This window comes from Ceratosolen solmsi, unplaced genomic scaffold (genome assembly GCF_000503995.2).
Source record: "Ceratosolen solmsi marchali unplaced genomic scaffold, CerSol_1.0 scaffold1, whole genome shotgun sequence".
NCBI classification, from domain to species: domain Eukaryota; kingdom Metazoa; phylum Arthropoda; class Insecta; order Hymenoptera; family Agaonidae; genus Ceratosolen; species Ceratosolen solmsi.
The window spans coordinates 16,083,183-16,106,468 of NW_011948415.1; the positions used below are offsets into that span (position 1 = coordinate 16,083,183).

At 23.7% G+C, this 23,286-nt stretch overlaps 2 protein-coding genes across 4 annotated transcripts; both read right to left on the reverse strand.

The window, feature by feature from the left end:
• Positions 1-2,820: 2,820 nt before the first annotated feature.
• Positions 2,821-12,829, reverse strand: LOC105369031 (Choline transporter-like 2). Of its 3 annotated transcripts, XM_011508272.1 has the most exons (8): positions 12,791-12,808; positions 12,391-12,437; positions 7,561-7,683; positions 6,825-7,332; positions 5,576-5,863; positions 3,624-4,085; positions 3,278-3,560; positions 2,821-3,220 (listed from the first exon to the last, which is right to left on the reverse strand). In XM_011508272.1, the coding sequence occupies exons 3-8, from the start codon at positions 7,673-7,675 to the stop codon at positions 2,930-2,932; spliced, it is 1,947 nt and encodes a 648-aa protein (XP_011506574.1). In that variant the 5' UTR covers positions 7,676-7,683; positions 12,391-12,437; positions 12,791-12,808; the 3' UTR covers positions 2,821-2,929. The 3 variants fall into 3 exon arrangements, with proteins under 3 accessions (XP_011506574.1, XP_011506572.1, XP_011506573.1); XM_011508270.1 differs by lacking the exon at positions 12,391-12,437 and having other exon boundaries at positions 12,791-12,829; XM_011508271.1 differs by lacking the exon at positions 12,791-12,808 and having other exon boundaries at positions 12,391-12,519.
• Positions 12,830-20,008: 7,179 nt separating this feature from the next.
• LOC105359109 (uncharacterized) lies at positions 20,009-21,161 on the reverse strand (the record flags this gene model as incomplete). The annotated part of the gene is made up of 2 exons (XM_011495589.1): positions 20,009-21,111; positions 21,148-21,161. Coding segments are annotated over 2 exons (1,068 nt in total), but the record flags the coding sequence as incomplete, so codon positions are not given.
• Positions 21,162-23,286: the final 2,125 nt, after the last annotated feature.

Here is a 23,286-nt window from a genome sequence, read left to right on the forward strand (position 1 = left end):
AATTAACAAAAAGATAAACAAAGTTGTTTTAATGTTAAGCACGATATTTAAAATTATTGATTTAACGATACGAATTTTGTTTAGTATTTACGGAAAATATTGATAATTAAAAGTGTTAGAGGTTTCATTCAGAATGCTACCAATAAAATTGAAATCATATTATAAATAATATACAATAAAGTAAAAAAATTAAATATTTAAGGCAGCATTATAATATAGAAGTGGTAATTATTTTAATTTACATGCTAACATATTCTAGCAGATAATTTAAAATATAAGAGTAAAAAATAAATTAGTTTTTTTCTTAGATATTTTTCCGAAACAAATTATATTATATAAAATTACTCAAAATAATATAATTTAAAGTATTTTCATGTTATATTATAAATTCAAAAAATATATTCATTAATTATATTTCAATTAAACTTTCGATTTAATTTGTTTTATTTGTTTTAATTAAGAGTATTAGAATATTTAAGATTTTCTATTTTCTGAATATAAAAACATGGCTTCTCACTTAAAAAAGTTATAAAATAAATGTAATAGCTTGATTGTAACTTATTTTTATTAATTTAATTATTTTATCAAAAATATCTTCTAAATATATTGTTAAATTAATAAATTATGATTTCTAACATCACCACCTATTCAATTAATTTTTGCAGTTTTATACTATCAATTTGTTATAAAAATGTAAGTTGTGTAGTACCTTCAAAACCATTTATGCTTAATTGATTTTTTGATAATTTCTTAGCTTAATATTTAATTTTTAACTTTCAATTTCTTACTCTTCAATTCTATGTTTTTTATGTAATAAAGATTTTTATTATACTATTTTTAGTATACTATTACAATTTCAAACTGATTTTTTATTTAATAGGCACTTTAAAATCTGTTTTCTGTAATACACTTATAATATGTATAAGATATCTAAATTTTAATTAGAAACAAAAATTGATTATGAATAAGAAAAAGTTTTGTTTCAATTTTTCGTGGCAGCCTAATTATAAAGCGCTCTGTAAAACAATCATGTAAATTATTATTTAAAAAAGTACATTTTTATAAATCTTCATTGAATTAGTTTGAAACATCTAAAGAAATTAAAAACTTATTTTCATTATCAAATACCTTAAAATGTAATAAAAACAATTTATTCATTCGTGTTTATTCGCAAATATTTAAGTGATAAATTTTAAGTATTTTGCATAATATAAAAATTTAATAAGCTACATGAATAAATATAAAATATGGTAGAAAATAAAAAATCTTGAAATATTTTATATAAATGATTTAAAATTCGATCATATTTTACTGATAACAATTTATCTACTGAAATTTTAATTCCATTAAATAAAATATAATATTCATTGTAAATACACTCCTATCGATCAATTTTCTTGTTGACGAATTATTGTAGTAATATTGATACATTATAGATAGTCAAATTTATAAATATAAAGAATACAATCTAATATTTACTTTTAAAATAATGTATATTATTAAGTTTCTTAAAATTGAAATTCATGAATTAATTTAATTATTCCTTTAAATAATCAATAATAAATGAATATTAAATTATAAAAAAATAGCAATATACAAATAACTAATATATATACATTAGAATCGCAACTTAATTTTTTAATTTGCAATGAAGTTTGAAATAATTTATGAATTTATTATAATAAAATTTTAAAAAATTATGTCATTTACTGAAATAATTATAAAAATTGAAATTTAAAATGATCAAATCAAATTTAATAATTATTTAAAGTAGACCGAATTTTAAAGCCAATTTATACCTGCAATAATAGTTTTGTCAGTATTCTTCTTCTACTACAAATAATTTTTGTGTTTAAATATGAAATCAAATTCTAATATAAAAATTTTAATAATTGTGTACTGAAATCGATCGTACGACTTTTAATCAGAAATTTCAAAATAATATAGTTCTATTACATTTATTTACAAAGGAATTTAATTGTTTGAGATAATGATTTTAAAAGAAAAATAAAGAGTATTATATATAAGATTCAAACCAGTTAGCATTTGTGCAAATGTTGTATTATAATATTGCTTAAATAATATCAACAAAATTTAAATGCATAACACTTGTCAATACTAATATTTCAATAATAATATAAATAATTTATTATTATTTCAATCGTATATATAAATTCTAATTCATCAAAATAAGATTTCGTATTTTATTTGCAGTAATAAAAGAATGAATAGTAAACAAACTTCATTATATAAAATACTAAAATAAGATAAAAAAACTCCAATATGTATTTTACAAAACTTAGTGGATCGGTGGCAACTATATGAAAACTTTTTTTTTTTTATTGTGCAGGTTATATATTATAGTGTACACATTGCATTCCATCAAATCGTTAATTTATTTAAATATCAGATAGAAATTTAATGAAATGTATAAAAATATTAAACAAAGTTATAAGAATGTTTCCAAAAACATATAGCTATATTTCCAAAATTACATAATTTAAAAGAAAATTAATACATAAAATTAAATGTTAAAAAAATTAAAATTCGATTGACACCCATTGATCTATAAAATTATTAATTTTGGAAATATTAAATTTTCTATTTTCAGATTTATTTATTCATACGGAAAATCTATTAAAATATATTACAAAGCATATATATTCATATATTTCCAAATGTAAAATTTGTACATTACAAAATTTTAAATACATTTGATTAAAATATTTGTATTTAAGTAACTACGAATCATATGACATCATACTGTCAAATATGAAATATGAAATTTATAAACTTTAACATTTTCAATGAACGATATATAATAACACATAACATTATAATAATAGGTACATATGTTTTAAAGAACAGCCTCAAGTTTGTATAAAAATATATAAATATAAAAATGATATTGCTTTAGATAGTATAAACATCACTTATACAACAATTTTTTCAGTCTTTTACTCATATAATACGGTCTTTCTTTAGAACCATCATTCCTCTCGCAGTCTTCGAGAAAACAAAGAAAAAGTGTATCGATAGCTGCTGCGTGTACTTTGAAAAACACGGTAGCTATTAAGAAAGAGGCAATTGCAGTCATTGTAGCAGGTACTGCCCAAAAATTAACGTCAGCCTTGCCATTATTAGCGTAATACCACCAAGTAGCAGCCACGGTTAATCCACTGATTAAAAGTTTACCCAATAATAAAAGCCAACTTGTAATCTGAAGATTAAAAAATTAAATTAAAAAATTATTTTAAAATATGTTTAGAAAACTAACCTTGTTTATAATTACAACTCGTACAACATTTCGCATAAGTAGATTAAATGCATCTCTAGCGGAATGACAAAAACCTTTACCATGTACAGCACACATGATGTATGCATTATTATTTATAAATTTCAAAAAATTTTCTAATAAATAGAAAAAACATCTGCAACAACATCTTATTGCATCAGCAAATTTATTATTGGCTTTTTTCAGTATCATTTCTAATAAAAGCCGAATAATTCGGCAGATGGTTAAAATAAGGGCACCAAATGCCAATGTTCCCAAATGATATCTAAATTGATATATATGCATTTAAATGTATAATGTTTGATGATTTAATTTTTTTTTAACAAACCTTATGGTTCTCCAGAAACCAACAGTAATTGTAAAGTAAGGTATATCTCTTTTCTTGAATGTCCAATACCATGTAGCAAAGGTTGCTGCTAATACCATTTCTCCAAATGCCGAAACAAAGAAAAATAGCCAATATAATCCAACAACATTAACAGCATGAAAGTACTTGATAAACCATGGTCTATCTTTGCTAATCAAATTACAGGCTGATAAGGTACAAGGTTCTCCAGATAACTGTCTACATTTAGAATTGAATTCATCTGGATCACATACTGAATTAGTATAATAATTTAAAGAGGGTTCACATAAACATTGATCATCGTCCATCATTTCGACTCGATAGTTCGGTTTCCATATTGTTAAAAGAAATAAGAATATTGTTATTCCATATGTTAAAACCAATAAATGGAGTATCCATGGTATTATTGGAAAAAATAAACTTGATAGAATACATGTCACAGCTCTGAAAACATATAATATTTATAATGTAAATAACCAATTATCAATTATTATATTACAGTTATAATATAATGAATACATATTAACAATAAATCAATGATTATTTAATAATTGATAATATAATATTTGGACATATAAAATAAATTTAAACATTGTATCTGCATATGTAATAAAACAATTTATAATCCACATGGTGTTAAAAAAAAAATTTATTAAGTTAAAATTAAATATATAAGTTAAAATTTAATTATGTATTAAAATTAATAAAAATACTTCTTATCGAAGCTGTAATAATGAGCAGATATGTCTTTAAATGTATATTAGCTTAATTAAAATGAAAATACTTTTTTTTTTTAATTAATTATAATACAAAAATTTTTCACAAATTAAATATTAGAAATCAAAGAAATGGTAAATTATTTTAATAGGCTAAAAATACCAGAATATTTATTTTATATAAGTAAGTATGTTCTATAATTATGTAAATTAAAATATTAAACATTCAGAAATAAATGAATTGAATTTATTTTATAGACTCAAAAATAAAACAATTAAAGTAAAATCAACAAAAACATTACAAAGTACAATTTAAAATTCATCTAAATTAATTTGTCTGCTCATTAGTAAATATATTATAGTGACATTAAAATAAGAAAAACTATATCAAGCACATTTATTAGCTACAATCAACAGAAATGCTAACTCCACATAAATTATGTATAATATCTCAAATTAATTCTATCACATATGATATTCATACTTACAAATAAAATAAAATCAATATTATAATATATACAAAACTAATACACTTTTTTTTTATCCTTACTCTTTGAGCAGTAAATGTTTTTAATGCATTCACAAATACAAGAAAAATAAATAAATATTCAAAAACAGAATAAACAAAAATAAATATTACATTATACATTGTATTGCGTATTATATAAAAATAAATTGAAATGTTATGATAAATAAATATAAAAAGTTTAAAATAAAATATATATTATTCATAAAAGATAGATGAATTAAATAACTGTCATTTATTTTATAGCTTTTATAGTACAATATATAATATATAAAAAATATAATATATAATACACAATACAATACAAAAAACTCTTATAGTAGAATATATAATGCTTAATGCTAATTACTTTTAATTTAACAACTGATAAAAGAAAGATTTTCAAATAAAATCTAAAGCAAATATAAATAATTGATAATAGAAATTGATATATAAATACATGTTTTGAGTGCTGAGTAAAATAATATAAAATCCGTTATCTCGGTTAAAAATTTAATAAATTAAAATATTATAAAATATAATCGTTTTATCTGTATCTTCAAAAATGTTATTAAATCGCTGCCATCAACAACAACAAATTTAATATTAGTATCGTAAAAATATTCAATATTAATATAGTAAACAAACCTCATTATCAATACATGTCAAATACTTAAAATATTTTTCTATATATTATTATTACATTAACTTACTTGCTGGATTCTTTGATAAGTTGGCATGCCAAATAAATTCTTTTGCGCAGAAACAACGTCACTAATACAATCAAAGATAAAAAGATTGCGCATAATATGAGAAGAACTAGCCATTCTACATATCGATTTCTTAAGTAAATTATACTTGTCTCATAAATGGCATAACCTAACAGTCCACAAATGGCCAATATTGTCATCCATACACACGGGGTTGCTAACCATCTCAAAATAACAATATAGAAAAGAGACACAAATCCACTAGTTATGGCAATTCCAAGTACTGTGTATCTATAAAATATAATCATAACAAGTAACGATGCTAAAAATTTTATATGTATAGACACCTCACTAAACTAAGATTTGAACGTTTAAATTAATGTTTTTCAAAAAATATTTTTTATACGAAGTTAAATCAATTTTTATAAAATTCTTTATACTTATTTGCATAAAATATATTAATTAATTAAACATTAATTGTTATATTATATAATATTGATATATATATATATATATATATCTTATTTATAAAAGTATTAAAATTAGTTTAAATTTTGATAAAATTAAATATATATGGTAGTGAATTTATAAGTACATATGGATTTTCGTTATTTAAAATGCAAAAATATTATTTAAAAAAACGTTAAAAATATTGAATTTTTGTAAGCATAGTTTATTTGTTTGTATGAAAGTTTATTTTAGTATTTAATGTTTTAAACAATTATTTTAAAGATTTTGTTGAATTTTTAATAATGAATATCTTACACATTATTATCGACTGTTATCGATTAAAACTGCATTAGTAAATATACCTTAGTGTAAACTTTTCAATTAAGAAAGTTAAATTCTATACTTGTTTTTACAAAACTTTTGGTTCAAAATTATCAATAATAATACGAATATATATATATATATATATTTTTTTTATGTGTGTATTATATCTAGAACGATTAAATAATTACTTTAAAAATAAATGAAATTAAAAAATGTATGTATAATAATAAAAATTATAAAAATTCTGAACAAACTTGAAATAAATTTCTCTTTTTTAAATTTTATGATTGAAATATTATTTAATTTGTTTTATTAACTCACAAATTTTTTTAAACACAATTTTGTTAAATTTTGAAACTTGTCAGAAAAATACTTCAAATATGTAATGCTATATTATTGTAAGTAAATGTTATATATATATATATATATATATATTTTTTTTTTTTTTTAATATTTTTTCAAATTTACAGTAACTCACTTAGTCACATTAATATCTTGATAAACTTTTTGTAAAACATCCTCTATAGAAGCAACAGCTACAACGACTTCTTTGGCATTTTTTAATTGTGGTTGTGTAATTGTGGCATTAACAAATTCGTTCCAAACTTTTTTCGGAAAGCATCGACGGAAAATTGACGTACTTTCCAAATACCATCTAGCACATTTTTCATGATTCACTAAAATTTTTATTTCTTGAAGTCGAGTAACTTTATCCAACTTTACGTCAGTTTTGCAAATCAATTGAGACTTTAATTGATTGATGCCGATATTTTTAATGTCGTCGTAAAGAAAATTTTTTTGAGGACATTCTTTTACACAAACTTGTGTCGTAGGGCACGTACGATATTCCGGAGAAATTCTAGCACATTTTGTTAAATCAAAAAAAATTAAATATGGCTTATCTTTTACTTGTGAGTCAATACCACATTTTCGTCCTTCACTGTCACTTGGATGAATAAGTTTTTCAATGTTTCCATTTTTTAAAGCTAAAGAACAATATATAATAAATATACATATTTTACTATCTAGTTTCTAGTTTATATAGCTTTATCAGTAATAAACCTTGCGAACAGTATTTAATAGAGAATACTGAAATTTATTTTATTATTATTTTGTTATATTTAGACACACACACTTTTAATTGACGTGTTTAATAATTTTTAATATAATTTTATTAGAAAAATTTAAATGATTAAAAACTACTTTATTATTACCATAATAGGCTATTGAGCTCCAACCAGATAAAAATATTACAAAAATAATAAGCCAAAAACAATCTGTACATGAACGTTTATGTAATGGTCCTGCCCACGACGAATCATAATTCATTGTTTCTCCTAAAAATAAACAAAATAAATTTACTTATACATTTTATAAGATATCTATGAATTTCACGAAATATGTTTACATAGTAAATTTAAAATGAAAGAATGATAAATCAAAGAAGAATAGTATAAATTACTACGAATAAAAGTACATAAGTTCCAAACAATATTTATGATTGTCAATTAATATGCGAAAATTTACAATTTTTTCATTTTTCCCAATTTAAAGTGTTGTTTATTAATAATAATAAACATTCATTTTACACGAATTTTTAAAAGAAAATTTCACAATAAGCAAAGAATTACCAATATTGCAAACATTTACTGCAAATGCAATTTAATCCTTCAACAATATATTTACAATATTACTATAAGGGTATTTTATTAAGAGTATTACTATAAGTTTATAAATAATTATCCATAAATACACAATGAGAAACAAATATTAAATGTATATTATCAAATTGTGCAACAATATTTTTTAAACATTGAATAGAAAATAAAAAATTTATTATCTAATTATTCATATTATATCTGTAATATAATTTATTGAATAAATTATTGTCGCTATTTACATATGTTATTTGTTAAAATTTAACAAATAAATATAAAGTACAAAGTTATCAAAATTTATTTTAATTTTACATAAACTTAACGAACGCCTTTGGTAATTTATTTATATTTAAGTTTATAATTTTATCCGGCCTTCAATTTTTACATTTACTTATTAATTACAAATAATTTAATAAATTTTGAAGGAATATAAATTTGAATAATATTGTTACAACATTTAAAATAGTTAATATGAAAAATTAGAAAATTAATTAAAAATTTCACGATTTTTATGTCACTATATTTAAAATATCATAGTTTGTTCAAATTTCTAAATAAATCTTGGTTATTGGTAGTATTGATTATTACTAAACGAAATCGTAAAAAGTAATTAATGTTAATGCGAACTTTTATGAAATGGTGATTACATAAAATTTTATAAATAAATGGAATATAATTAATTTGGACTATAATAATTTCCAATAATTAAAAACATGCTCCTAAAACATGTTGACATATTTATCAAATAATTTACAAAAAATAATGTACAAGTATTATTTATATTAATAAAATATTAATTATATATAACGATAGAAGAAGATTATAAATAAAAACATTAATCTAACCAAAAATTAAAAGACATTTAACATGTGATGAATTATTTTATTAAAAAGAGTTTAGTTTTATATAAAAAACTTAGAAAAATTAACTTCAGGTGTAGGTCAAGATCTTTCTTTAATTTTAAACATTGTTTCAATTATTATCTATATTGGTACGAAACTTTAATAATAAAGTTGAATTAATATTTAAATACCGATCCTTTATTACATAATAAAAAAAAAATTTATTTGACAATGTTAAAATCTTTAGTTATTAGTTAAATTAAATAATTAAAAATCTTGTAAATGAAATTAAACGAAAATAATATGTAATCAAAACTTTTTATTAAAATTATTTATAAAGTAATAAAACTAAATTGGAATTATATGATATCAATAATTAATGATTAAAAACATATAATATAAAACATTAGAATTTTGAGTTGCATTACTTTGAAAAATTAAGTACTTTTTGAAAAAATAAATACAAATGAGTTAATATTTAAACTTGCCTATTTAAATATCTGTCAATGCGTCAGTTCTTACATTTTTTGATTTGCTGAACTATTGCAGTAATATATCCAATCTTGAATTAAGAAAAGAGAAAATTAAGTATATTCTTTAATCAGAAAAGAGATTAGAACAGAAGTTTTACATCATTGATAATAAATAAATATTGAAAATCTTCGATTACGGATTTTCAAATGTTTTACTAATATGTTTTGACACACACACGCGCGCGCGCACACACACACATATATATAATAAATATAATCATTGAAAACATTCATTTAAGGTTTCCAGTTACTACTAGTTAGTACTAAAAAAAATTTCTTATATAAAACAATCTTTGCATTTTTAAAATAGATATATCTTTTCAACATATATATATATATATATATATATATATATATATATGTATAAAGATATAAGAGCTTGCTTTTCTCACTGTGAAACAATTGTCTAAATATTTTTTTTTGTTCAATGTTTGTATGAATATTATCAAAAAATTGTTTAGATGAGATAAAAGAAAAATATTTCTATAGCTATAATGACAGCTATAATAGTAGTTATACCAGCATCGTAGATATAGATACAATTGTTAAACCTGATTTGTCACGAATTACTATTTCATCATCAAATTTAAACAGTACTGGGTGTGTGAGAATGTACACGAACGATGAACTATTTCGAATAAAACGAAGACATAATACAGCACATTGCAGTAAGTAACTTAACACCGACATAAATGAGTCTACCAACTTGATCGTCCTCTAGCTTCGTTAATATACAATTGTTTAATATTAACTCAGATAACTTATATGAATCATTATAATCTGCTGTAAGAAAAAAAAATCGTAATGCTTCAAATGGTTGAACAAAATTTTTCCTTAAATTGTAGGCGATAATACAAATGTAATACAGTTTTACAGCAAGAAAGCATTTGCTTATAATATTTACGAAATAAAAAATGTATATTTGAACAGCCTTTATTTACAAGAATTTATAACATGATTATAAATGTTAAATAGTAAAAATAAATTTTAATCAAATACAATCAAATAAAATATCCATATGATAATGATGATAAATAGTAAAAATTTAAAAATTTTACAAGACTATGTTAGCATGTGATATAACGAAACATTTGATTATGTGCTTTTCGTTTAATATTCGATGTTATTTGAAAGACAATAATGATAAATGTTTTTTTCAATTGCTTTGCGTTAACTAATTATAATTATTTAATAATAAAATAAAGATTTAATCAAATTGTTAAAAGAAATATATTAATTATCTTTTACTTTGTACTATGTAAATTTATTGTATATAAATTCTAACAAAAACTGAAATACTATCAATAGATTCATTTTGGATTCTATTTGCTTAATAGACTGCACGGATGATGAAATAATTCATCTTGCAATATTATGAAATTTTTTAAGAATCAAATTGAGAAAATTATGAAGCATATATTAAATCATGCTAAGACATATACAGAGATTAAGACAATTTGCAATTATATCATTTAAGATGTTCAAATTGATACCGTAGAACTATTACACTGCATACGATAATAATATATAAAATAGTATATTCTTGATTCGTTAAAAAAAAAAATTAAATAACTCATTATATTTTATGGCAGTAATATAAATTATTTTCAAAAATCAAAATTCAAAATATTTATTATTCTTAAAAAGTAAAGATATATTCAGATATATAAGGTTTTATTAAAACATAATAATGAGTAAAAAATATATTTACCTAAATATAATTTTTAATCCTTAAAAAATGCGTTTTTTATATAAAACAGGCACAATAATAAAATAAACAATCATAATTGCATTTATTTTTACTGTATAATCAAAATTGAATCGAACACATATTTTGGTATTTTTTAAAAATATTTTTTAATATATTTTGTTTTCGTATAAGATTTTTACCAAATACGAAATTTACTAAAATGTAGTGTTAACAAATTATTTTATATAAAATTGTGTTCTAAAAAATATAGTAACGATTAATGTAACAATGTCCTCATACAAATAATGTAATTATAAAAATTGTATCGATCAATTATAACTTTTCAGCAATTTTTTACTAAATTGTAGTCATAATTGCCATTGGTTGTTTTTTTTTTAAGAACTGATAAAATTTCGATCGATTAATTAGACGATAAATATTCAAAATTTTAATTTATTCGAAACTACATTGCAGTTTATAATTTGCCTATAATTAAATGGCTCTTTGTAAATATAGTATATTAATACAAAATATAGATTACTTCAATTAAACAAGTAAATATTTTGCTATTCTTATTTCGCTATGTATATATTTAAATACACAATTTTGTTTAATATTGTATCACTCTCTTTTTGTTTTTTTTTTTTTTGGACTAACAAATAATTCTGTACAATAATAATAGCTTATAACTTTGTAGAAAAAACATTATCCTTTCCATTGCACAGTGGGTACGATTATATTATATTAACTTGTCAAGCAGTCACATCAATAATATTCGCATTTAATTCAAGAAATAAAATTTTGTATAAATAGCCAAAAGCGATATAATTAATATGGCTGTACTTATAATGATATTCGACTGTATTCAAAAATAAATTTCTAATGTTTAAAAAATAGTATAATCTTTTACAGTCTTACATAATATATAATAAAAGATTTTTTTAGTAAAAATATTCCAAAATATAAAAATAATTTCTTAATAGAATTAATATGAATTAATATGAATTTAAGTTGTTGGATTCAAATGTAAATTTCAAACTAGCCTCGTTAAAGCGCATAATACCAATTACACGCGATATTAACGTTACATGACATTAACAGAGATATAAATAAACTATTGAACGAGTTATTTTTCTGTTCCAATGATTCGACATCATTTTTATATAAAGTGAGATATTATGTATTAATATAAAACATAAATATTTTGAAATATATGGATAAAAATATGGCCGGACCTATTTTTCGTACTTTAAAATGGAAAATAAACAATTCATATGTATCCACGTGTAGATAGTTATATGAAAAAACGATGTAAACATACCGAAACAAGTGACAAATGGTTACACGCAGCAGCTGTAGCAGTCGAAACTGTTGAAAACAGTGTGATGTGATTATTAGAAAGAGAGGGAGCTTGACTACGGGATAACGGCAGGAGAAGGGGGAGTATGCGCAGTGTGTACATACATGCGCGCCAGCGCCTATTTCTGCGCGTATGTTCATGTGTTTATATAAAAGAGAGAGAGAGAGAGAGAGAGAGAGAGAGAGAGAGAGAGAGAGAGGTATTGGGGAGGGAAGTGGCAACTGAATATTTAAAGAAGAAAATTCTTAAAGAAACTACAGAAGAGACTGAATAAAAAAAAAGAAAAAAAAAAGGAAAAATTAAGATCACTCTATAATAAAATCATGCAGAAGACAGTTTCCCATTCTCGTGATTCACTTACCGTACTTCCCTTCCATTGGTTGTATACCGATATTTATGTCTGTCCGTTCAATGCCTCTTGTAAAAGTTCGTCTGTAGCCTGTAGCGTCTGCGATGCGATTCGCGGAGGCTACTAACTACGTGACTAATAATTTAATGCGGATTCGAGAGCTACCCATGGCAGACACCAAATATACGAATATAAGTAGGTTGTTACAAAACTGTATGAATACGTTGTGCGTAGCGTGCATATGCGCCCAAAGACGTGAAGAGAACTAAAGGAAAGTTGAGACGGATGAGGTGCTGCAGGTAGAGGGGCACAGAGAAAGAAGACTGCGGACTATACAGGTGCAGTGCTGCAGCTACATGCCACTACGTGATTACAGAAGCAGGGAGTGCCTGAACAATCGCTCGTGGACGAAAAATAAACGCAACAAGCCGTTGGGGCCAGGCAGATATTGTAGTATCATACTGGCGAGTGCCGAGCGTTCAATTATTGACAATTACTTTACCTCTATAATAAATGACATTATATTTCTACGCCAATGTTTCAATGTTTTCAGTCTGTTTAAAAGAGCTTCATCTTCGGTTGTCAAGGCTAAGCAAATATTAAGCTGTGTTAATTATCTTAATTCTATGGTAAATGCTCAACTAAATAGAATTATAATCTTGGGAAAAAATGTTTCCTTCTAAAATGACGTAGAAGTTTATTATTATTATAGTCTGCATACTTGCGGGAGTCTTGTTCTTATATGATATAAATAAAAAATGTAATTGCTTATTTATTTAATTTATAAAAAAAAGGGATAAAGATCCTTCATTTGTATATTCATAATTAATAGTACTGTATAAGATAAAAAATAGCTAATTCTTAAAACGATGTTACATTTAATGATTATTTATAAGAGTAAATTTTTCTATGATTTTAATAAAATTAGGAAATTGGGTTAAAATCATTTTCAAACAAATTATTCTTCAATAATAAAAATTGTATCGTTACTTTTAAATTAATTAAATTGAAAATATTGTTATAATTCATTTCTAAACAATTACAATGAAACATATGACGATTGAAGAGCTAAATCAATTAAGAGTTATTTAATAAAAATATTATGAAATAGGTTTTCAATCCTTTTCTTCGTTAATTATTCAAAATATTTCAAGAATTTATTTTTTAAATATTTTAAATATTTATTTAAATATTTTTTATATTAATTGTAAAATTTTTATACAAACCGTATATTATAGAAAATTGCATAAAATTATTTACGACCGACAATTACAGAAACATAAATGAACGAGATAAAATATAATTGAATTCTTAAAAATGTTGTTTTTATCAAAATTAATTATATTACGTTATTAAATTTATACATATTAAATTTACACATTTAAAAAATATATAATTTAACCTTTTTAACAGATATTTTCATGTATTCATTTTACTTATTTTGAATGATGTAGATATCCACGGAGAAATTAATTTTATCTATTTCAATTCAACAAATGTGAAATATAATTTACAGAATAATAATCACAATCGTTCTGCAAAATAAAATCAATCACGAATAAAATCAATATCATGCAATCAATATTACGCAAAAACATATATATAAAAAAAAATGATTTCTATTTAAATTTTAAGTAATACTTTATAAGTATGCATTGATAAAAATGTAATGAGAAGTTAAACATATTAATATAAAATAAATTATTGTCATTATTATGTTTACGTATACAAAAGTTCTTATATAAATATAAATGAAAACTGAAATCTAATGGAATAAAATTAATTTTGAAATAATTAATATTAACAAAAATGTATTATTATCGTATGTTACGACAATTTTAATTTTAATATTAAAAAACATTATCATTTATATAAAGCTATAGTGAAATAAGTTATCTCGTCATTCATCGATTCAATTATTATTCCTTTCTAAAATATTCTTCATTGAGTATTTAGTAAATTAATTTTTCCTCGTAAACGTAGATCTATATAAAGTGAAATTTTTTAAGTTCATTAATATGAAATATTATTTAAATTAACGTAAAAACGAAATATAATACAGTTTTATACTATGAATATTAATTTTAATTTTAAATATAAAGTGATCGTTATTATGTTATTATAATTAAATAACAAACAAAAATAAAAATGAATAAACGATAATCGTTTTATTTTTTAAGAAAAACATGGATTTATATAAATTTTTCTTATATGAATAATATTCATTTGTAATTTTAAAAATTTACAATTCTTATACTTTTCATATTTTAATGGCTTATAACTGTATAAAAAAATTAATTAAACTAAATGGATTAATACATCGAACTTTGAAGCTTGGATCAAGTGATTGCATGGAAGCATTTATTATTTATCCAATTATTGGCTTAAGATTAATAAGATAATTAATTAAAAACAAATAGACAATTAAATACAATTTTATTTTATGTAATCATTTTCATTATTAATATAACTAATATAATTATTACTTGTTATTAAATATAATAAAATTGAGTACATATATTTGAATGTGTTTCGAAAAACCTTCAAATATTCTCTATTATCTTTTAACGTAGTATTTAATACAACTCAAATTAAATATTTTATTAACTACTATACACGAAATAAATAAGATATTGTACAATATTGGGATATGATTATATTTAATAAATGTATTTAGGCAATTCTAAAAATTAAGAAGAAAGTTATTATCATAAAGCATGTCTCATAGTGTAGCTTACGACCATTATTCAATTTTTGACTTTAATGTCTTCACCTTTAAAGTCTGACATACTTTAATTTAAAACATAATTTATATCGTAACTGGTATTTTATATCGAATGGCCATTCTCGTATAAATTATAAAGATCAAAGCTTACTTATGCTCATAACTTGAGGAATATCAATAAATCAACGAATTCATAAATTGTAATAAATCCTATGGACATTTGATATATTATCAAGAAATATTTTATTATTATTATTATTGTTTAATTAAGCATATTATAAAATAAAATATAAAATAATCTATTTCTATATTTTGAAAGAACAGTTTGAAATATTCAATGCAAATATATAAACTTATTGAATTTTATAATTATCATTTATGAACAATATTTATGTTCGAAACTTTTTGATTTCCTGGCTCGAACTGCCAATTTTTCGATCGCTTTATAATAATCGTCGCTTGCCCGAGCAAATGCTTGAGAAGGAGTCAAGTGGAAGGGTTGTAGAAATATAGTGGGTGCTTCTTCGATAAATATGGTTTATTATAGTTTATTTACAATTACATTATTGATGTGTTGGCTTTATGCGATGGAAAGGTGCATCCTATGTTCAGTCGCGAAGATTCAATTGCTTGAACTAATTCTGTAGTGAATAGTTTACCTACCCGATGTTGTTGTTGATCTTGTAATAATCAGCAACTGATTATGTACACTCTTATTAGTGAGTATGGTTGTGCTATATTAATAATAGTATTATGCTAATCTCGTAAGGATTAGCAATGATTTATACCGTAGACTTGGTTTACTCACAGAGATACAGTAAACTTGACCTGTTCTGTGACGAATAGTTCACCATACCGAGTGATACATGTGAATGATTTGTTTCACCATCCCGAATGCTCCGTGTATATGTTTTGTTTTACCATCCCGAATACTCCGTGTGGATGATTGATGTCGCCATTCCGGATGCACCGTGTGGATGATTTATGTCGCCATTCCGGATGCACCGTGTGGATGATTTGTTTCACCATCCCGAATCCGCCGTGTGGATACTGGATTATTTCGCTATCCCGAATGTTCCGTGAGGATGTTGAAATGTTTCGTATGAAAGAGATAGTGTCAAATCCTTTTATTGCAGCACATCTGAATTGTTGACGCGTCTTCGCCTTCTGGTACGCTTATCTTAAATAGTCTTTGTTAGCTAACAACAAAGGAGCCGATCATGGTGCTAGAAACAATGGATGCGATTGTGGTGCGAAAGACAATGGGAGTGATTGTGTACTTGTATCATTTCGGATGTAACGGCTTTTCCAACCTTTGGAGGCTTTCCTAGAAATTATGACTGTTGAAGTTTTTCCTCGAAATGTTAACCATTGAGGTTTTCCCCGAAATGATAACCGTTGAGGTTTTTCCAGAAATGATAACATTCGAGAGATTCTCGGAATCTATCAATCTATTAATTTTATCACACTAATGTGTGATATCATGACATAACAGATAATTAATTAACAGATTTAATTCTAATATTGTGAACAAAAATGTAAAAATTCTATTAGTTAACGAAGTCGATCATTCGAAAAAAAATATTATGCCATTTGATTGTTGTTATTAATATACAATATTAATATAAATCTTATTATTTTTTCAATAAAATATTTCACATTTTAATCAGTTTAATAACGATGATAATATATATTTTCTGAAAACGTAATATTCATTTGTTATTGATATTTATAAAAAATTGATTCGTTCAAATCGCGCGCCTTCATGAAAGCCAATAAGCTTTTGATATTGATTCGACATAGGCGAAATGTGCCCACGCATTCGTTACAGCAATAGCGCGTCACGATTGCAAAGGCTACTATTCTATTATTGTCAAATGTAAATTTTTGCATATGCTTATGCATAGAAACAAATTACGTTAAAATTTTTTATTTTGTATCGTTAAATTTTGATTTCCGAATTTTGTCTAAACATTAAAGTGCGCTGTAAACGATGCGAAATAAATAAATTATTTTACCATTCTCACTTATCTATTCTATAATTTCTAATTTATTGGGTAATTTTCATTGTATTTAAGTTGTTGATATTCATATTGAAATATTCTAATCTTTATTTTAAACATCAATTTGATTATATATAAACTTTGGTAACATTCATTATGTTCCATATTATACAATTTACAAATATGGCATTTTTCTGAATGATGAATAATAGTTCCTTAAAAACAGTTACATTAAATATATAATTCAAATTCTTTATTCAATTTAATATGTATTTATAATTGTTTTTTAATATACAGCAATTCCATGTTTGAATTTTCACTCATTTTTTTAATTATAATTCCATTAGGATAAATAACGGATTAAATTACTAATTGTTGAATATATATTTATTAAGAATACCAGCGATACTTATGGTAATTATCGTTAAATAGGTATTATAAATTATATTATTTCAATAATTGTTTTAATGATTTATCAATTCTAAATATAGGTACATTTTCATCAAAAACAAAACTTACGAATGAAAAATAATCCATTATGGAAAAGTCGTTTGAAAATTAAGATATTGTACAAATAAAATTTGGTTAATTATTTTTTCAACATAACTTATTACATGCTTCATGATAGCAGTCTATGGAATATTGTGTATATTTATTATAAAATTTTGCTGAAATATTTTATAATAACTATTTTCATCTAACTAAATGTAATAATGGTATATGCAATACAATACAAGTTTGTCAACAGAAATATCCAAATACGAACTTATATCCAACTTTTTATATCAAAAGTATTAAGGTTTATCAGAAAATATAATTTGTAAATATGATATAAATATAATTAATAGTTGGGATCAATTGGATTGTTATGTAGCTGAAAACAAAATTTTTTTTGTTTTTACCCCAAAGGGGTAACTTTTATAGCGAATCTGTAATGAATTGATTAATCATTCAATTATAAATAATTAATTAAATAATTCAAAAGAAATAATTTTACAATTGGGAAATCTAGAGAAACAATCGGAGGATATATAGTGTGATATTACCACTAGTAGGTAATTGTAATATATTATTATTTTTTTACCTCTATTTAAGAGTCATCAAAACAGTATTCCATAAATAATAATCTAAGCCGGCTGTATATTTTTATTATTTTTTTAACCATTATCGCAATTTTTTAGCAATTACAATACCTGCATATCATGCTGCATGTTTAAAAAATGGTATCCAATTTTTACATTTGCTTACCTCAGCTAAATGATAATCAACATGAAGTTTAAGATTCTGATATATTTAAATCGTAATGTAAAGTTATAAATAAAGGTTCATGCTCATCATCAGGATGTTATTTGACTAGTCCCACTATATCAGAACACCTTTGGATTTATCAATTAATTTATGTTTTAATTTCCTTCTTTGGCTTTCGAACTTTCAGTACATAAATTTGTGATATTATTCATACCAATATGACAGTTATTAATAGAGTTACTCCATCTAAGGGTTCAATTAATGAATGTTATACCAATAACTTACGTTTGGTTTTGAATAGACTTTTTATAAGTTGTTTAAAATACACTAATCATAATGCTTACATAATGTGTGCTGTTTCATTCGGCAAAAATTTCATTCAATCTTATAATGACACAACATAATGCAAGTTGTTACTATTACTATCGTAAGTATTACAATATTTTGTTTGGGTATTTTATACTAACTTTTTCTTAATTATTATAATAATTATTTATTAAGTAAACTTATAATTGTATAAAACTATTCATAGATTACTGATTGGATTGTAAGAATTGCAAGAGACTGTTGGTTTATCGATCGTTACCTCAACAATGACAAATTATAATAGTAGAGAATCAAAGACAATTAATTATACACATATTCCAATAATAATTGCGTATAAAATAACTGTAGATATTCTTTTCCTATGCTACTTCATAATAGTTAAATGTGAATATAGCAATAAAAAAAAAACCATATTACATGAAGACGAGACCAAAACAATTATTGAGTATGTAAATCTAATAATTGAAGTATAATTAAAGAATTAAAATTATATTATCGTTAAATCGTTATAGAAATATAAAAACTTTATATAAATATATATAAAATGTATAGTTTTATTTCATATTATAATATATAAGCTTTTATTAATTAATACAAATTGAATGTGATATTAAAAACTTAGAGAGTTTCAATGAATATTTATACGAAGGTTAGTTTCTCATAAATTTAAAAAAAAAGAAAACGAATGAAAAGTTTTATAACAGTCTTAATACTACATTTTGGCACTTTAAATTCTTATTTACTTATGAATCTTATTATTCAATGGTATGTATAAAAATAATTGCTGAACTAAATATAAAAGCTGAACATTTAATTGAAATGTTTTTATATTATGAATTATGTAAATTCCAAATATAATTATTTAAAAATAATTTGTGCAAAATTATACAATAATAATAATAATAAACTTATGATTGTAAGATATAGGAACTGTGACAAAACAGTCTTGTAGAAAATATATATTGAATTCTTTAGTTTATGAATTTACTATATGCCTTATGAATCCTCTTTGTAATATGTGTTGTTTACCTCTGTCTTCTTGTCTTTCTTTTATAATATTTTCGTCGTGGGTTTTGAGCATAGCTTTAGTCGTAAGGCAGATTTGATTTATGTCCCAACAAAATGGTTTAATATCACATATATTTCGTTTGGTAACTTTTGCCATTCCTCTTCGAATACAATGATCAAGTAATTGTTCTTCATAAGCAATAAATTCCTTGGTTTCATCAGTTGCATAATTAAGTTTACTGTTATATCTATAGGGTTCGTACAACAGTCTATTTTCATGTGAACACTCTCGTACATCATATCCTTTAGATCCATTACTATTAAAATATTTATTACAAACATCTAATTCAGCTTCACCATAGTTTACAAATATTTCATTATCTTGACAAATATTCTTAACATTAGTTCTTGTGTGTTCGATATGTAGTTCAGTTTTAAAATCAGTTCCCTCTGTACTATCATCTTCTTCATTATGTATAATTTGAACATTCTTTGGATATCGATTAGTAATTATATTAAAATTAGATCTTTTCATATTACACTCTGACGTAATAATTTTTTTTTTATGCACCATCTGACATTCACATGAGTTTTCAAATGAACATGTATGCAATTTCTCATTAGTGTTTTCGTATTTATTAAAAGAATGTGTTGAGAAATTATTTATCCCTTTTTGATTAGTTTGATTACTATCAACTATCACACTACCAATTGGATCTTTACGCCATTGTTTTTGTACAGTTACTTTTTCCATTTGCGTTAAATTTATAATATTTGGTTTAGATTTAACTAGTCCAGCTTTAATCGGTTTTATATTATAATTATAATCATCATCATCGATGGTTAAAGAGCTTAGACTACTAGCTGCTGTTGAAAGTAAATTAGGCGAAGATTCATCTTTGAAAGCAGCTATATCATCTTCAAAAACGCTGTACCTTGAAAAGTGAGGTTTCTTAAAATCTATATCATATGGAAATAAAATATTATCAACTGGTAATAGTTTTTCTATTGAATGATTTTTTTTCTTCGAAAAATTAATATTTGATTGCATTTTTTGCTTAATCTCTTGATTATTAATATTTCGTTTGAATATTTTTAATTTGGCCAAAATTTTAAATGTTTTATGAAAGGGACATAATTTCACCAATTCTAAGATAAAATTTGTTCAAAATACGGTCGGAATATTTAAAAGATTTGCAAAACCAGAGTGGGATACCAACATACTGTTATATTCCATAAACAGACGATATTATGCTATTAATAGTTTTCAAATCATGAAACTCCACAGATGTATTATATTCTATTTTGGAGCTGCCTACAAAAACAAGCACTATTGTGAATTTCTCATTTTTAGGTTATTTTGTTGATAAATCACTGGATATTATGATTTGAATTGAAATACAATTTCAATATTTGTATCTATATAAAAATATTGATATAGTTAACAAATATAAAAAAAAATTTTTGAAATTAAAAACCAAAATTAAAATCAAAATTAAATTTGTAAATATGAGTTTTATTATATTCCATTTAGTTTACACAATGACTAGATATTTAATTTTTATTTATATAATATATTGTTCAAGAATTAATATTAAATAAAAATGATATTTAGAAAAATTAAAGAATAAAACAAATAATAAAATAATAAAATATATTTACTTAAAAATCCAAAATATTTTACGTCTTCAAACAAAACATTAATAAGAACTTTCGAAATATAGGAATAAATATATAGGGCTAAGCATATCAATCGTCCATAGTAGATAGATGAAGAGTATATTGTATAGTCATATAGTTTCTGCGCAATCGCAACTATTCTTGGGTGATTCTCGCGCACAATTCAAATCTCAGAATAAAATAAACAAAGACTACAATTTCCAAATAATAGTTTCTTACTTAATCAAAAAAAATAATTAAGGAGAGAAGAGTTCTGAAATAATTATATATATATATATATATGTAAAATATAACTAAGAACCGTTCGGCAATATCAAATTCGTATTAGTAATAAATTAAATTGCCTTTTTTATTTTATCAGGTACCGTGCTATGAAAATATAGAATCTTAGTGCTCTATAGTATATGAATATATTCGATAGTTTCGGCTAGCTTAGTTTATTCAATATTGAACATATTTAAGGTTTTCTAATAATATAGTAGCTAATCCATTCTTTCAAGTCAGTAGGTTCATTATATTTAAAAAAAGTATTAAGTTAACAAACTTATCATAGTTTCAATTTTATTCGCTTAAGGATTATTGCAGATTTGCATATCAGAGTGAAACATTAGAATCGAACATGTTTGATTTCCTAGCTCTGACTGCCAATGTTTCGATAGCTTTATAATAATTGCCGCCCACCCTAGCACATGCTTGGGAAACAGTCAACTGAAAGGGCTGTAGAAATGCAGTGGGCGCCAACACACGGTCTAATGCGCAAACGCGGGCGCATACATACACACGCAAACGCACGAATACAAATGATATAGAATCGAAAAACAATGTATGAAAAAAATATTAAAATATATTATATATAGAGTCAAGGAGTCTATGTATATATGTGAGGGAATAGGCTATGGAATCGATTTATATAAAACAACTTTTTATATGAAAATTTCATTTTCATTGACCATAATCTTTATTGGGGAAAATTGATTTCGGGCTTCATAATGAAATTCAGCCACTTTACCATAAAAATGATGAACTTATTCCTTAATACATTGAGGCTTTCAGTAGGCTAACTTAAATAAACTTATCCGCCCATCGCACGCAGGCGCGCAACAGCTCACACTCTAACGCGCAATCTCCGGAAACCACGCACGCACGCACCAACTCACACTCTATTGCGCAAGCACCGGATATCACACACGTACGCACCAACTCACACTGTATCGCGCAAGTTCCGGAAACCACGCACGTACGCACCAACATACGCTCTTACGCGCAAGCGCGGGCGCATATATACACACACACATAAACACCAATATAAGAGATATCGAATGGGAAAAAGATAATTCATAGGGTCACGGATTATAGCAGTTTTAAGCGTAATGCTAAGTAGGAGAGTTATGAGCGCGCGAACATTTGTTTTGTAAACACTGGCCAACGAACTCCAAGAATAGTTCAATACCGAAAAAATAGGAATATACGACTGTAATTCCGAGAAGAAATAATAATGCACCTTACAAGGCCCTGTT

Excerpts from the sequence above, each read along its gene's own strand:
- LOC105369031 (XM_011508270.1), bottom strand. Across the intron at positions 7,333-7,560 it reads GAGCTCAATAGCCTATTATG|CTTTAAAAAATGGAAACATT; the intron begins GTAATAATAAAG and ends ATTGTTCTTTAG. Across the intron at positions 3,221-3,277 it reads GAGTTGTAATTATAAACAAG|ATTACAAGTTGGCTTTTATT; the intron begins GTTAGTTTTCTA and ends TTTAATCTTCAG.